General features: G+C 35.5%; 11 protein-coding genes across 11 annotated transcripts; 10 read left to right on the top strand and 1 right to left on the bottom strand.

Moving 5' to 3' along the window:
• Positions 1-183: 183 nt before the first annotated feature.
• On the top strand, positions 184-2070 carry WICANDRAFT_81903 (uncharacterized protein; the record flags this gene model as incomplete). The annotated part of the gene is made up of 3 exons (XM_019185308.1): positions 184-286; positions 308-1837; positions 2009-2070. The coding sequence occupies 3 exons, from the start codon at positions 184-186 to the stop codon at positions 2068-2070; spliced, it is 1695 nt and encodes a 564-aa protein (XP_019040868.1).
• Positions 2071-2483: 413 nt separating this feature from the next.
• WICANDRAFT_24864 (uncharacterized protein) lies at positions 2484-4211 on the top strand (the record flags this gene model as incomplete). The annotated part of the gene is made up of 1 exon (XM_019181066.1): positions 2484-4211. One exon carries the CDS (start codon positions 2484-2486, stop codon positions 4209-4211), a length of 1728 nt encoding a protein of 575 aa, XP_019040867.1.
• A 168-nt stretch (positions 4212-4379) lies between these two features.
• VAB2 (Vab2p) lies at positions 4380-5406 on the top strand (the record flags this gene model as incomplete). Its single annotated transcript, XM_019182865.1, has 2 exons — positions 4380-5322; positions 5378-5406. 2 exons carry the CDS (start codon positions 4380-4382, stop codon positions 5404-5406), a joined length of 972 nt encoding a protein of 323 aa, XP_019040866.1.
• Positions 5407-5546: 140 nt separating this feature from the next.
• CFD1 (iron-sulfur cluster assembly protein CFD1) lies at positions 5547-6386 on the bottom strand (the record flags this gene model as incomplete). Its single annotated transcript, XM_019181174.1, has 1 exon — positions 5547-6386. One exon carries the CDS (start codon positions 6384-6386, stop codon positions 5547-5549), a length of 840 nt encoding a protein of 279 aa, XP_019040865.1.
• A 178-nt stretch (positions 6387-6564) lies between these two features.
• On the top strand, positions 6565-7125 carry BET1 (Bet1p; the record flags this gene model as incomplete). Its single annotated transcript, XM_019184276.1, has 4 exons — positions 6565-6575; positions 6644-6815; positions 6868-6924; positions 6976-7125. The coding sequence occupies 4 exons, from the start codon at positions 6565-6567 to the stop codon at positions 7123-7125; spliced, it is 390 nt and encodes a 129-aa protein (XP_019040864.1).
• Positions 7126-7298: 173 nt separating this feature from the next.
• WICANDRAFT_75862 (prolyl hydroxylase family protein) lies at positions 7299-7979 on the top strand (the record flags this gene model as incomplete). Its single annotated transcript, XM_019184275.1, has 1 exon — positions 7299-7979. One exon carries the CDS (start codon positions 7299-7301, stop codon positions 7977-7979), a length of 681 nt encoding a protein of 226 aa, XP_019040863.1.
• Positions 7980-8393: 414 nt separating this feature from the next.
• PEX2 (ubiquitin-protein ligase peroxin 2) lies at positions 8394-10014 on the top strand (the record flags this gene model as incomplete). Its single annotated transcript, XM_019180359.1, has 2 exons — positions 8394-9840; positions 9875-10014. The coding sequence occupies one exon, from the start codon at positions 8394-8396 to the stop codon at positions 9540-9542; it is 1149 nt and encodes a 382-aa protein (XP_019040862.1). The 3' UTR covers positions 9543-9840; positions 9875-10014.
• Positions 10015-10168: 154 nt separating this feature from the next.
• Positions 10169-11073, top strand: WICANDRAFT_66014 (uncharacterized protein; the record flags this gene model as incomplete). Its single annotated transcript, XM_019184027.1, has 1 exon — positions 10169-11073. Exon 1 carries the CDS (start codon positions 10375-10377, stop codon positions 11071-11073), a length of 699 nt encoding a protein of 232 aa, XP_019040861.1. The 5' UTR covers positions 10169-10374.
• Positions 11074-11885: 812 nt separating this feature from the next.
• WICANDRAFT_75859 (uncharacterized protein) lies at positions 11886-12485 on the top strand (the record flags this gene model as incomplete). The annotated part of the gene is made up of 1 exon (XM_019184274.1): positions 11886-12485. One exon carries the CDS (start codon positions 11886-11888, stop codon positions 12483-12485), a length of 600 nt encoding a protein of 199 aa, XP_019040860.1.
• A 1015-nt stretch (positions 12486-13500) lies between these two features.
• WICANDRAFT_75858 (uncharacterized protein) lies at positions 13501-14190 on the top strand (the record flags this gene model as incomplete). Its single annotated transcript, XM_019184273.1, has 1 exon — positions 13501-14190. One exon carries the CDS (start codon positions 13501-13503, stop codon positions 14188-14190), a length of 690 nt encoding a protein of 229 aa, XP_019040859.1.
• A 571-nt stretch (positions 14191-14761) lies between these two features.
• Positions 14762-15638, top strand: WICANDRAFT_66013 (uncharacterized protein; the record flags this gene model as incomplete). The annotated part of the gene is made up of 1 exon (XM_019184026.1): positions 14762-15638. Exon 1 carries the CDS (start codon positions 15045-15047, stop codon positions 15636-15638), a length of 594 nt encoding a protein of 197 aa, XP_019040858.1. The 5' UTR covers positions 14762-15044.
• Between the last annotated feature and the right edge of the window lie 19 nt (positions 15639-15657).

Raw genomic sequence — 15657 nt, 5'->3', positions numbered from 1 at the left:
AGATGGAAAGTGTGTATTTTTTTGATCCACAATTGATAAAGAACCAAAGTAATTAAATCACACCGTTGATCAGACGAACAAAGATGCAAAAATTAAACTCATATAAATACCATCCTGAAAGTCCGTTTTTAGCTCAGAAGCTTAGCATGTTTTGCTATTAATATTGAACATTTCTTGGTTTAAATGGTTGGCAAGGACTATTCTGCTTGGTATTGGAGATATATTCCACATGAAAGGGTGGTTGAAGATTGGGCTGAAGATGACAAGTCCATAAGTTCAGCATTCGGTTCAGATACCCCTGTTGAAGAAGAATTGGAGTATAGAGATGAAGCAGATCGTAAATGGTGGAAATTCTTTGATGAATATGAATATCGTTATAACAAGCAAACAAGATCACAGAAATCGTGGTGGAGATTCTTTGATAAAAATGCTTCGAGTGCTGAGAAGAAACTAGTTATTAAATTAGATCTTTTGATTGTTACTTTTGCTATTATGTCTTATTGGTCAAAGAATTTGGATCAAGCTAACATCAGTAACGCTTATGTTTCTGGTATGAAAGAAGATTTAAACATGCAAGGTAATGATTATTCTAATGCTCAAGCCTTGTTTCAAGCTGGTACTGTCATTTTCCAAATTGTTTTTATGTATCTATTTCCAAGAGTTCCACTTCATCTTTTATTCTTTGGTGGTGATTTAATATGGAGTGCTGTTACATTTGCTACTGCTTTTATCCATACACCTCAACAATTGAATGTTTGTAGATTCTTTGTTGGTGCAGGAGAGTCTGGTTATTTCATTGGTATGCATTATTTACTTGGGAGTTGGTATAAAGCCGATGAATTAGGTCGCAGAGGTGGGTTGTTCTACTGTGGACAAATGCTTGGTACACTTACATCGGGGCTACTGCAAGCTACTATTTTTCAAAATTTAGATGGTGTTCATGGAAGATCTGGTTGGAGATGGATGTTCTTAGTTGATGGTTTGGCTACCTGTACAATTGCCTTCTTTGCTCTTTATTTAGTTCCTGGTACACCTGAAAGTTGTTGTTCATTATTCTTGACCGATGACGATATTAGATTAGCTCGTTACAGATTGAAAAAAGCCAATGTCACACCTCCATCAAAAGACCCACCACCATTCTTCAACAAAAAATTATGGATAAAGGTCTTATTAGATTGGAGAATTTATGTTCTTGGAGTTTTGGACTATCTATTCTGGAACGCGGTCAATACAGGGTTTTCAAATTTTGCTCTTTGGCTTAAATCTTTGAAAAGATACAATACTCCTCATTTAAACAGGTTGACTTCAATTCCTCCTGCTTTGGGGATTGTTTGGATTTTATTAGTTTGTGGCTCTGCAGATATTTTAAAGTCAAGAGCCTTTGCGATATTTTGGGCAGAAATTTTTGTCTTAATGGGTAACATCATTCTTGCTAAATGGGATGTGGCAGAATCAGCTATATGGTATGCTTTCATGATCAGTTATTTCGGTATTTCAGTGTCATCAGTCATTTATGGTTGGTTGAATGATATCATGAGATATAATGCCCAAGAAAGATCAATTGTTCTATGTGCTGTTAATATTTTTGCTAACCAGTCTACAGCTTGGACCTTGCCATTAGTCTTTAAAACTTCAACAGCACCTCGTTATCACCAAGGTTATGTGTTTGTTGCGGGTCATAGTGCTGCGTTGATGGTTTGGAGTTATGTTACACTCTTTTTCTACAAAAGACAAGAGAGAAAGGATGCTAGATCAAACGGTATTGTTTTGTATAACTCTAAAACTGGTGATATCCCCGTTGAGGTCAAAAAGCACTTGGATAATGCGTCATCATCTGGTAATGGGAACTTGTCCGAGGGAGAGTCTAGCTCATTAGTGAAGAATAATGAAAGGTTAGAAGTTAGAAGTATATCATGATAGTATTTGGGACTTCAAACTGGTAGAATTATAGAATACATGATTATTTGCTTTATGAACAGTAGTTGATTGTGTTCTGTCATTAATATAGTGTCAATAAATTCTCAAGAATTCGCGAATTTGATAACGAGGAAAAACTTTGCTGAGATTTGAGATAACGATCTTGAAAAGTGGGCTATCATTGTAATTACAGAATGGGTAAAGATTGTGAGGATCAAACTTTGAAGGATGATGGAAGCCACAAAATACAAAATGATCTAATTTTGGGATCTCACTGTGGCGACTACTTGATGTTGGAGGTTGATAATAATGGTATTAAAATTAATTCCTAGCCTCCGTAGGTGGTTTTCAGTGTTGCAACATTGGAATTGGTGCTTCGATACATTGTCTGTTTTGTGATCTACGATTGATAAAGAGTATCAGCTAAAAATTGACTGAGAGTTGATACACCATCTCGATGGACGGAAATGCTAAGATCAAAAGGGTTATAAATACCTACTTGAAAAGCCATTCTCGAATCAAAATGCTGGCCAAACTTGAGAAAACATTGGATAAAATTGGTCATAATGATTTCAAAAGATTATTCTGCTTGGTATTGGAAGTTTATTCCTCATGAACGTAAAGTTGAGGATTTGTCTGATGATGAGAAGTCCTTTGACGTTACTGGTTCTGAATTCAATGTTGAAGAAGAACTAGAGTTTAGAGATGAAGCAAATCGTAAATGGTGGAAATTTTTTGATGAATACGAATACCGTTATAACAAGCAAACAAGATCTCAGAAGTCCTGGTGGAGATTCTTTGATAAGAATGCATCAAGTGCAGAGAAAAAGTTGATAATCAAGATAGATTTTCTAATCATGACGTTTGCCATTTTGTCATATTGGTCCAAGAACTTGGATCAGGCTAATATCAATAACGCTTATGTATCTGGTATGAAGGAGGATCTAAACATGCAAGGGAATGACTTCTCAAATGCTCAAGCTTTATTCCAAGCTGGTACTGTCATCTTCCAAATCATCTTCATGTATTTGTTTCCAAGAGTTCCAATTCATTTCTTGTTTTTCGCTGGTGACTTGATGTGGAGTGCTATCACTTTTGCAACGGCTTTCATCCACACACCTCAACAATTGCATGTTTGTAGATTTTTAGTTGGTGCAGGAGAATCTGGTTATTTCATTGGTATGCATTACTTACTTGGAAGTTGGTATAAGGCTGATGAGTTGGGTCGGAGAGGTGGTTTATTTTATTGTGGCCAAATGCTCGGTACACTTACAGCAGGCTTGGTACAAGCAGCAATCTCTCAGAACTTAGATGGTGTCCATGGTAGAGCCGGTTGGAGATGGATGTTTTTAGTGGATGGCTTAGCCACAAGTTCTGTTGCATTCATTGCTCTTTATCTAGTCCCTGGTACTCCTGAGAATTGTTGTTCACTATTTTTAACTGACGATGATATTAGGCTAGCTAGATATAGATTGAAAAAGGCAAATATTGCACCCCCATCAAAAGATCCTCCACCGTTCTTCAACAAAAAACTCTGGAAGAAGATCATATTTGATTGGAGGATTTATATTCTTGGGGTCTTGGACTATTTGTTCTGGAACGCAGTCAATACTGCATTTTCCAACTTTGCTCTTTGGTTAAAATATTTGGATAGATATGATACACCACATTTAAACAGATTGACGTCGATTCCACCTGCCCTAGGGATTCTATGGATCTTGTTGGTTTGTGGATCTGCTGATATATTGAAATCCAGAGCTTTTGCAATATTTTGGGCAGAAGTTTTCGTTTTAATGGGTAATATCGTCCTTGCTAAATGGGATATTGCAGAACCAGCAATGTGGTATGCCTTTATGATCAGTTATTTCGGTCTTTCGGTGTCATCAGTTGTGTATGCTTGGTTAAATGATATTATGAGATATGATTCGCAGGAAAGGTCTATTGTTTTATGCGCTGTTAATATATTTGGTAACCAATCTACAGCATGGACTTTACCAACGGTGTTCAGGACTTCAACAGCACCTCGTTATCACCAAGGTTATGTATTTGTTGCTGGTCATAGTGCAGCATTGATGGTTTGGAGCTATGTCACATTATTCTTTTACAAAAGGCAAGAAAGGAAGGATGCTAGATCTAATGGTATTGTGCTATACAATTCCAAGACAGGCGACATCTCCGTTGAGGCAAGAAAACATTTGGAGACTGAGTCGGCAGCAGGTGGTGTATTTGAGGCTGATTCTAACTCTCTCACTAAGACTCAAGAACTCTTAGAAGTTAGAAGTATATCTGAATGAATGTTTGAGGAGGTTATCGAAAAATAACTTCTAGTTGTAGAATGATTGATTTCTGTCATTTGACAAGGGCAAGTTCATAATTCGCGAATTTGAATGAACAAAACATAAACACGAGAATGAGCCAACCGTTATTTAACCATCAATAGACAGGATTCAGAGTGTGAAATAATGAAAGATAAAGCAGCTGAACCACAAGGGCTGCCGTCCACTGAAGAAACCAAACTTGGCTCTATCCTCGATGATCTCACAGAGGAAGTTCAAGATGTTAAAGATTCAATACTTCATATTTCTCAAAAATATAGACAAGATTTAACAAATCAATTGGAACATTCATACAAGTTTGAGCAACATATTGCTCGAAACTTTCAAAGATTGAATAAGAAATCTAAAAGAGTTTATCAGAAATCAGAGTCATTGAACACCTCATTGAATAAAACATTGGATCACCTCAAATCATATGATGAATTGAACTGCCTATCCACAGATATCACTGATTCAGTTTTTGGTATTTTGGAATCATTGACCAAAATTGAAATGCTTTTACCATACAATGAAAGATTAAGTGTCAGAGACTCTCCTCATAGGGCACATTATCCAAATTTGTACAAGTTGTTGAACCCGAAGGAAGAAGAAGATGATACTATACGGGACCAGGACGAGCTGTCAAGTTTTGAACAATTGGAGATACAAGGTGAAGAGGAGTACAATGAGGCTGATGAAAGTAGTAACGGTGAAGCAGGGCCAGATGAGGTAGAGGAAGAAGATGAAGATGATGGTGTGGAATTACAAAGCGTGGTACCCAGTGAAGATGTGAGAAGTGATACAATAAAGCCAGAAGTTGAGACTGAGGAACCCAATTCGAAGAAACAAAGTGAATATGAACCTGAAAGTAAAGGAGAATTAATAGATCATGATCTCCCTGAAAATAAAACTGATAATGGGAAAAATGCAAACTTACGTGAAGAATCTCCAGAAATCAAGAAAGTTTCAGAGGATACCAAGAATGAGGAACTAGGCCTCGCTGACCTACAGAAAAAACAAGAGTTAGAGTTGGAAACTGTGATTGATAACTATAAAACCAACAAAGAGTCGAAGCAGCAAAAATCTCAAAGTCTGAAATCACCTCACCCAGTCAGATCCAGTATATCAATACCAACGCCATCAAGTGCTGGAGTTAACGCCACAACAGGGCTAAGTACAAACCACGAGTTCCCTCAAAGTATAAACAAATCTATACCAACTCAAGCGCAAGGCACTATGGTTTATGATTCCTCATCACAAGGATCCTCACTGGCTGATAATTTGAAAAAATTTATTAGCCAAAACAAATCATTTTCAGGCGATAACGTCAGTCCTTGAAGGGATGTTTTGATCTAAAACTTTTTGAATTATTTCATCAAAAATAGGTTTCAAATTTGCATTTTCATATAAATCAATCAATGTCTTTTCGCTAACTCTTTGTTCTTCAATTAGTTCAACAAATGTAGGATCAATTGGAACGTTCCCGAGGTATGGAATATGGAATTGCTCGCTTAATAACTTCCCACCTCCAGAGCTGAAAATGTTTGTACATTCTTCACAATGAGGACATATAAAGCCAGACATGTTCTCCACTATACCTAGTGGTTTGAAGTTGACTTTCTTACAAAAGTTTATCTCTTTCTTAACGTCAGAAGTGGCAACATTTTGTGGAGTTGTAACGATAATGGCACCATCTGGATTGGCAAATTTCAACTCTTCAGCAATACTAATATGCTCATCACTTGTTCCCGGTGGAGTATCAATCAATAGGTAATCCAAGTCACCCCAATAAACATCTTTAATAAATTGCTTAATCATTGCAGTCTTTTTTGGACCTCTCCATACAACACTATTACCACGATTGTTCAACAAGAATCCCAAGGACATGATACTTAGTCTCTTTGAGCTGTCAATGTAGACTGGAACCCAACCATTACTTGCCTGAAATACTTGTTTGTTCTCCAAGCCAAACATTCTAGGTAGAGAAGGACCAGTCAAATCTATATCTAGCACTCCAACTTTAAAGCCTTTATTCACCAACGTTAGGGCAGTCTGTGTGGTGACTGAGCTCTTTCCAACACCACCTTTCCCTGAGAGAATCAGCACTATGTGCTTGATATTCTTTAAAGATTCAGGAGCTTCGTCAATATCCATTTTCTATCCAGTTCATTTCCAACCAAATCAAGTTCAAGTTGATGATTAATTCGAGATCAAACTTTTTTTTATCAATCAAGTCGCGAAAATTCAAAAGCAAAAAAAGCTTGAACACGACAACAAAACAAAAACAAAAACATAACGCAAGAGACGGTCCTTAAGGCACTAAAGCGTCAAGATGGCATCCAGGTGGGTATCATATTTGGAATCAGCGTGTGCATTTCCCCTAACAAATTGTCTTACTATAGATACTCCAGTCAGCTGCACCAACGTGAAAGAACATCGTTGTTTGACCAACCGCAACGAGTCTCATCTCCATATGACAAACAAACGAAAGCAGACTATAACGAGTCTGAACTATCACATTTAGAGTCGCAGAATGACGACGAAATGGGTGTCATGTCCACCAAAATACAGCAGTTGAAAGGTGTATGTCTATCTTTGTTGAGCAAGTTTAATCATTGTTACTAACGTTGTACAGTTAAGTCTAAGAATGGGTGAAGAAATCAGAGGTTCTAACAAAACACTTGAGGAATTGGTGGGTATAATCATGATATGATTTGAAAGATTAAGACTAACCATTTTTTAGGGTAATTCATTTGATCAGTTGGGTACTAGATTGAAAAACACATTCAATAGAATGCTGGTGATGGCTAAAAGATCGGGAATCAGCATCAAGACATGGTTCTTCCTGTTTGTCTTTGTCATATTATTTTTCTTCTGGGTTTGGATACACTAATCAGCATCGTTACTAAAACACAACATTGTACACTAGATTCATCACTAATATTTATACCATTTCATCGTCGTCGTTTACGCTGTGTTTGCTGTAGCTTTCGCGAAAAGGCTGAAGTTGATCGAAAAAACTTTGAATCTTTTTAATTATGTAAAGTCAGAATAAGACCACATAATATGGCCAAAAAGAAGGTTTCCAAGACTGAAGAAATCAAGTTTACGTTCCCAAATGATTTAAGAATACCGTCTAGAGGATTTTTACCGACTCCAAATGTCGTTTCTGAGGATCAAATCATCACCATAACCAAGTTTTTCAGTCCTGAATTTTGCAATGAACTCATCAAATCATTCACAACTAGTTTGAAATTAGAGACAACTCCATTGATTAAAAGCAAAGATTATGCTGTCAGGGTTAATGACCGTGCCTTGGTGGAAAGTTCCAATACGGCTGCTAATCTTTGGGGATATTTACAGAAAGTGCTTCTTTATGAATACAATGATGAATCAATATTGAGTGAATTTCAAACAGCGAAAGGTCTAAACCCTCAATTGAGAATATACAGATACACAAAAGGACACCATTTTGGCCAACATTATGATGAAAGTGTTAGAGTGAATAATTCAGAGCTGAAAGGAGAAACTAAATGGACGTTGTTGATATACTTAACTGGAGATGAGGAATTTATTGGTGGTGATACTATATTTTATCCAATAAATAAAAGAGATGATCCGATAAATGTTCATCCTTCCAAAGGGACAGCTCTATTGCATAAACATGGTGATGATTGTTTGCTTCATGAGGCACAATTAGTCAGGGATGGTGTTAAATGGGTTCTAAGAAGTGATGTGGTATTTTAACTTCGCAAGCTAAGAGTATTTTATCTGTGAAATAACCAATTACTTCAATAACTTATTGGTTAATGTCAGTGGTACTCTGGCTCTTGTATCAATGGGCCATTTTTGTTCCCTGTTAGGAAATTACAAAGACCTGAGACAAAACGAAGTAACATAGAGCACTTTAAATCAGGTTTTGAGGGTCCAATCACAACAGCTTCTTTATACAACTTCATCAGAATGCTTTTAATGAATAAATTGTGTATTTTAATTAGTTTTATTCAAATTTTATGTAAGTTTTACTGTGTTGATTATGTAACATTCGCGGTCCTCCCTCTTTGTAGAATTCGGGTGACTCAAGAAAAACTGGAGAAGAATTCATAAACAACAGATCAAAAGATCAAAAGCATTTGAAGGAGAAGAAGGATAATCTATTCAATGATGATAAATCCAAATACTAGGGTCAATCAATTAGATGCTACATTGTTAGATCAAGAACTGTTCAACAATTTGTCCAAACAAACGTTATCTATTTTTAACAAGATTGCACCGATATACAAGACAAAATATTCAAATGAGATTGACTTTATATTAAGGACACTGTTGTTCAAATTCACAGTATGGGATAAAAACCAATCATATGGTCTCTTCTTGCAAAATTTGAAGTACAAGAATCTTAACATGATGAAAAAGTTGAGTTATTACACAGTTTTCATACTGGGTTATTACCTTTCACAGAAATTACAAAGCTTCATATATAACGATGATGAATTTGAGGAAGATGCTAACCAATCCAAATTAAAAAAGTTCATGATCGGCCTCTTCAAGAAATCATATATCAATCTATCAAAACTCTATAAAATTTTGTCATTTTTGAATTTTATTGATTTTCTTATAACGGGGAATTATCAATCATTGAACCTAAGGTTGTTGAACATCAAAATCAACATATTCTCAATTGAGCTAGCCAAGTTGAACAAAGGTAATATCTCATTTGAATTCCAAAATAGACAATTAATATGGAATACATTCTTAGAATTCATCCTATTCATTTTACCAATCTTCCAAAACTCCAAATTTCAATCACAATTCAATAAATTATTGAATTTTAGAAACTCATCAACTCAACCAGATACTTCAGTCTTGAAATATAATCATTTGAAAGAAAAACAATGTGCTATCTGCTTTGAAAACAATGCCAACAAAATCCATGATTATTTGATCACAAATCCTTATAAAACAAACTGCAACCATCTTTATTGTTATGTTTGCATTTTAGGGAAATTGGAACATGCAAAGAATATAGGAGAACCATGGAAATGTTTGAGATGTGGTGAAAACGTTGAATATTGCCAACCATATGATAATATTGATCCAGATGCAATTGAGTTTCAAGTGGGACAAGATGAAGAAGATGAAAAGAGTAAAGAAAGTGGTGATGAAGAGCTAAATGAAAAGCAAGAGGAAATAAGTGATGATGATTATGAAAGTGAGGAGAATAGTAGTGAAGATCAAGAGGATGAGTACGATGATGAATACAATAATGATGATGTTGAGGATTTTGATGACTTAGGAGAAGAGATGTGAATATACTAATAGTTAATTGGTTTAAAATCTGTAATGAACTGTTGTATGATGCAAGAGATTTTTATGATTCTGGTATTCTAATTTTAATATCAATAACATCTGGAGTTCACAGCAAAAGAACATGACCTCTTTATTTTCTTTAAGTCATTTTTTCATCTCGGCATTCTCTAAATGACTTCCCCTTGTTAGAAATAGAACTTGAATGAAACTTACTGTTTCGTGATCTTTAATCATTAAATCTGCAAAGTTGGTTATGGATTGAATTTACCAGAAGTATATGGCAAAGTACAACCTCTTCGATAGAATGAAAACGAGCGCTCTTTTTTGGGTGTGCTTCTTTTAAATAGATTGTGCATATTATTGTTTCAGCCTTTAACCCATCCCACAAACTAGGTTGAAAATTCATCACAGTGAAATTAGAGCTCTAATCAAAGTTCAAGGTTTCCATCATTAATTAGACAACTTACATTTTCCTTTGTTTGATTCCTTTTTGTCTGTCATTTAAATGTGTCAATAACACACCTTGTTCCGCTGTATTTCTGTTTGAATTAATCTAGAATTGATAGCAACATGAAAAACTCAATTACCAATTCTCAATATTTGGACATTGGATAACTATAAGTACCGTAGGATTTGTCATTTTCTAATTCACTGTGACTTGAAAATGGTTGAAACTTGATATCATAGCTGCTATTATCAACTTCAGGACGTACCAACAAGAGCTGTCAGTCAAATCATCAAGCTTATTCTCAAATAAAAAACACAATTGAGTTAATGTCTGGATGGTAACGTGCTTTGCTATTACTATCAACACTTGAGAAAAATTTGCAAGATGGAGTCAATTAGCTTTCTTCATGATCTCAGATATACTACTTCAAAGGTTATCATCCCTAAACGGTGCACTGTCAAAGTAACATGGCCAGACCGGGATGCTCATACAAATCTAACATATATTGACTCTGATATTTATGTCTCTTTTAAGGAAAGATACAGGGGGTGTGAGCCACCAGATAGTACCAATTTACCTTTCAGAGCTGAACATGATTCTATCATAACTCAAAATGATTATGAACATCCCGAATGCTCACATGTGTTAGGTGCTCAATTTAATCACAAGCTAGCTTTTTATTCTGAAGAAAAATCGAAGGATGGAACGCGTAGCTGTCTTGAGCTTGAAATGACCAAGGCTGGGGTTGAGATCAAAAGGTTTAACAACATCATGCTGGAACGCGGTGCTGATGAAAACTACAACGAAGGGTTCAACAATATCAACCTGGTTAAAGATGGGAAATTGAATATTTCTTATAATGATGATAACTCTTCGGAAGATAGTAATGACTTTTTAACACCAAGCTCAACCAATACCACTACAACAGAATCATGCGTGCCAGCTGCGGACTACAAATTTGGACCAAATCTTGATATAGTGTTCAAATACAGTTTTTACACGGGTGACCATGGCGTATTCACTTGCGTTAAGAGTCCTTTCTCTGGAACAAATCCAATGAGGGTGTATATTGGCAAATGTTAATGTGGGATATTTTATAGTTTTTTTTTAGGATATTGTTATTGTGCGTTTTGTAAATATTATGATTTCTTGAACTTGTAGCACAATTTTGAACTCAGTCATAATCACCAGCCGGTTGTAGTTTATTGTTGATGATCCTGTTATATAATATTATGGATTTTAAGACTCTTGATTTGCTTAACTCAACTAAATAAACAGACATCCCTAAGTGTACGTCTAGATACAGGCCGGCAAGCGTAAATATTGAATTGCTTAATATATTAACATTATACAGCTCACAATTTCACAATTACCATCTGTTTAATTTCAAAGCCAAAAATTAAGTCTTCATTAACTTTCAACACGGGTTTTCGAAAATTGTAGCACATTAACAAACTTGGTCAGTTGATATTTTAGTATTAATGTTAATTTGGTCTAGGTTTCATTTGTAAGTAGCTGATTTGTCTGCATAACGTTAATATCACGACCAGCATGGGCTAGAAATAACTAAACAAGAAAAATTTCATCATGATAAAATGACGAGTGACAAATGACAAGCGATCAAATGTTGAGCAACTATTTTGTTGTCTTGTGTGGACGTACTATTTGTTCTTTATCTTATCGGTAATTTTTTACTTCAAGACCACTTATTTCAAGAGTGAGCGGTTCAACATTATATGAGACGCTATACCTTTGAACAACTTTCTTGTTCTTCTATACAAGTGATGAATGATATTGATCGTCGATTATTTAACAGCACAGGCTTCTCTATCTTTTGTGCTTTTGAAAGTAATTGAAAGTGATGTAAGAGCACCATAATACTTTTGTCATTGATCATGGCGCATCCACTCAAGTTAGTTCTTCCAGACGATTTAGCTGTTGAAATCGTGGAATTTGGTGCTACAGTTGACGACACTAAAGCCTGCAATATCTACGTTTTCTTTGACGAACGTGATGATGGCTGTCAAGAAGTTCATAATGTTGAATTTAACAACGGAAAGGATTATGAAGAGATGGAGTGTCATTATAGAATCGAGGTGGATCTTAATCAGAAGGTCCTTATTGAGTCTACCAAGAAAGATGCTAATGGTGATACCTGTTTTGTTGAATTTAAGCTGTTGAAGAGTGGAGTTGAAATTTTAAACCACAAATTTATAGAAGTTCCTTCTGCAGGAAATGAAGGGAGTAATAATAGTGATAGTGTTGAGACTCCAGAAACAACGTCTGATACAGAGCAATTAGTTGACACTTGCAAATTTGGCCCAAGCATGGAAGTTAAACGAATTTTTACAACAATTCAAAAAAATAGTATTGGAGTCGGCTCCACTCAAGGATCTAGTAACGGTAAGAAGCAGCAAATAGTTGAATCAACCATCTATCATACCCATGTTTACAAGCCATTTTCCAGAAGCGAACCATTTTTATTAATTGAATGAAAATTTAATGTCCACAATAGTCTGACTCTTTTTATATCAATAGCTACTCTTTCATGATGTGTACATTTCTGGGACTCAAAATCATGAAATATTTTATACAAGTACATCTGAATGGCGTAGTTTTACTGAGGAGTATATTAGTACGGCCTAGCTTATTTTACAGATAGTCATATTTTTAAGTATATTACATTAGTAGTACAGCTTGAGTAATTAATCCTGATATGTAAAACTATTCATACCTCCAAGTAGCTGTAAAATGATCTCAAGATCCCAAGCGTCCACTCAGTGGGTGCGACACATTGGACTTCGATTTTGATGCCAGTCAATGATTATGAGACCTCGTGTGTTTTTTCAGGACAAAAGTACCAATACCTTTGAAAAAAGAACTTTGAAATTAACTAGAGCCTAATATTTTGAAGTATTTTCTAATATGTTATTAAATATTTACTTATAAGCTGGCCATATTGTTAGATCATGCACCAGTCCAAATCTAGTGCAGCTATGCTCATGATTCCAATTATTAAACGAGCTGGCCGATTGAAAATTCACCAGCACATTGATGAGAGTAGAAAGCTCTTATCAAGAATTAAGGCAGTTTCGATCACTGATAAGACAACTTACATTATTTTTTGTTTGTTAATTAGCCGAGTTTTCTTTATCTGTCATTTAAATGTGTCAATAATACACCTTGTTGTGCTTTTGTTCAAGTTTACTTTAATCTAGAATTGATGACAAGCTGATAGGGATAACAAGATCAAAAACTCAATAACTCATTCCTTGATTACTAGCAATTGGAAAACTATAAGTATGGCTGAATCTGTCATTTTGTAATTCCCAGTGATTTGGAAATGTCTGAAACTTGATATCAGAGCTGCTATTATCAACAACAGGGCGTAACGTCAAGAGTTAAGGTTCGATAGATATTCATCAAGCTTAATATCAGAACTTAAGTGAGTTAGTAGCTAAATATTATCGTGCTTTTCTACTAACGCTTTAAAACTAGTTACAGATCATTATGGATTCAATTTCCCTTCTTGATATCTCAAGCTATTTAAAGGTTGTCGTCCCCAAAGGGTGCACTATCAAAATATTATGGCCAATGCAAGATATGAAAAACACATATGTTTACTCTGATGCGTATATCTCTTTTGAAAACAAATTGGAGCATCAGACGCAAAACGATTCCAATCTTTCATTCAACGTTGAACGTGATTCTGTCGTAACGCAAAAAAGATATTATCCACCCAAGTGCTCACATGAGTTGAAAGTTGAGTTTGATCAAAAGCTTGCTTTTTACTCTGAAGAAACATCAATGGATGGCACTCGCTGTTGTATTGAGATCATAGTGAATAAGGCAGGAGTGCACGTCAAAAGGTTTAAGAACATCACGTTGAAAGACAATGCTGGTGAAGACTTTGATGACAGAAATGGGCTGGGTGACGAAGATGAGAGCTTGAAAGTTTTATTCAGTGATGATAACTCTTCAGAGGATAGTGATGAATCTTTAACACCAAGCTCAACCAATACCATTACAACTCAAGTAAACACACCAGCTGCCGGCTACTACAAACTTGGACCAAACCTTGATATAGTGTTCAGATACGGTTATTGCAGATCGAGTAGTAGATCAAAAGAAACGTTTACTTGCGTTAAGAGTCCCTTCTCTTCAACAAATTCAACAAGGGTATATCTTGATAATTTATAATGAAATTGATGGTTTTCTCTACTAGCTGTTGTATGTTTTGTAGAAGTAACTTCTCCATGTTACGATCTGTTGAACTTGGATCGCCATCTTGTGCTTATACCAGCTTGTAGATTTATGGTCTTGAGATAATATATGGATTCATAATGTTCATGTGCTACTAAAGTGAAATTGTTTAGCTAGTCCCTGTACAGTGGCTCAGGTAACACCTGGCCTATAACTGACTTCAATGAAATCGCTTTGAATTCCAACACCCTTGACCTGATTAATGTTAAATGAGCAGATATTCCAAATACTGAAGAAAGGGGAAGCATAAACGAATCTGGTATTGATAACCTCCCACTCATCTATTTAGTTTCAAAGCCAAATTAAGAAGTCCTCAACGCCTGAAGTTTCAACACAGTAACACAGTTTCTGAAATTTTGAGTAGATGAACAGACCTAGCCAGCCGATAGTTGAAAGCTGATTTGGTCTAGGTTCTAGCTGCTTTGCCTGCATAACGTTAATATCACGCTTGACAAGGGTTAGAAATAACCAAACAAGAGAAATTCCATTATCAAGATGGAAAGACAAGCTAAAAGCAATCGTACGTCTAGCAACGATACAGTCGTTGTGGATTTGTTGTCTTGTTTTATTTGTTCCTTGTTAGCATTATCCTTCACAAGCTACTTGTTTTAAGAGTGAGCTGTTCAAACTATATTAGACGCTATTCCTTCAAACAACTTTATGAGTTCCTTGTTCTTTCATGAAAGCAGGAAATGAAATTAAGTATTTAAGGATACAGAGTTTTCTAATTTTTACTTTTAAGAGTATTGTTATAGCACCATAATACATCAAATTTCAATCCATATTTGTCAATGATCATGCATCCACTCAAGTTAATTCTCCCACAAGGGTTAGGTGTTGAAATCAAAGAAAAGGGAGCTTCACTAGATCGCAACTCTACAACCTGCAATACCTTTATTTGCTTTGAAGAATTTGATGATGGGTGTCAGAAAGTTCGGAAAGTTACATTTGAAAACGGAAATGAGTATCAAGATATGAACTGCTATTATACATTTGAAGTGGCTGTTGACCAGAAGGTCCACATTGAGTCTGAGCAGAAATCGGCTAATGGTAAGACATCTTTTGTTGAATTTACGCTTTCACACACTGGAGTTCAAATTTTAGACTACAGTGTTATTGAAATTCCTTATGTCGGAAATGAAGATAATAATGATGGTGACAGTATTGAGACCCCAGAAACAACAGACACAGAGCTGCAAGTTGGAACATATAAGTTTGGTCCAAGCATGGAAATTAAACGAACCTCCAGCAGAACTCAGAAACAGAAAGTTCAAGTGAAGGATGGATATAGTAACAATAAGGAACAAGAAGTTGAAACACAAATTACTCTTATCCATGTTTATAAGCCATTTTCTAAAACTCAACCATTTTTATTGGTTCAATGAAAGATTAATACCCATGATC

The sequence above is a fragment of the Wickerhamomyces anomalus genome (genome assembly GCF_001661255.1).
Source record: "Wickerhamomyces anomalus NRRL Y-366-8 unplaced genomic scaffold WICANscaffold_1, whole genome shotgun sequence".
In the NCBI taxonomy this organism is placed as follows: Eukaryota; Fungi; Ascomycota; class Saccharomycetes; order Phaffomycetales; family Wickerhamomycetaceae; genus Hansenula; species Hansenula anomala.
The sequence above is the reverse complement of the archived record's forward strand: the minus strand, read 5'-3'. Positions and strand labels throughout refer to the sequence as shown.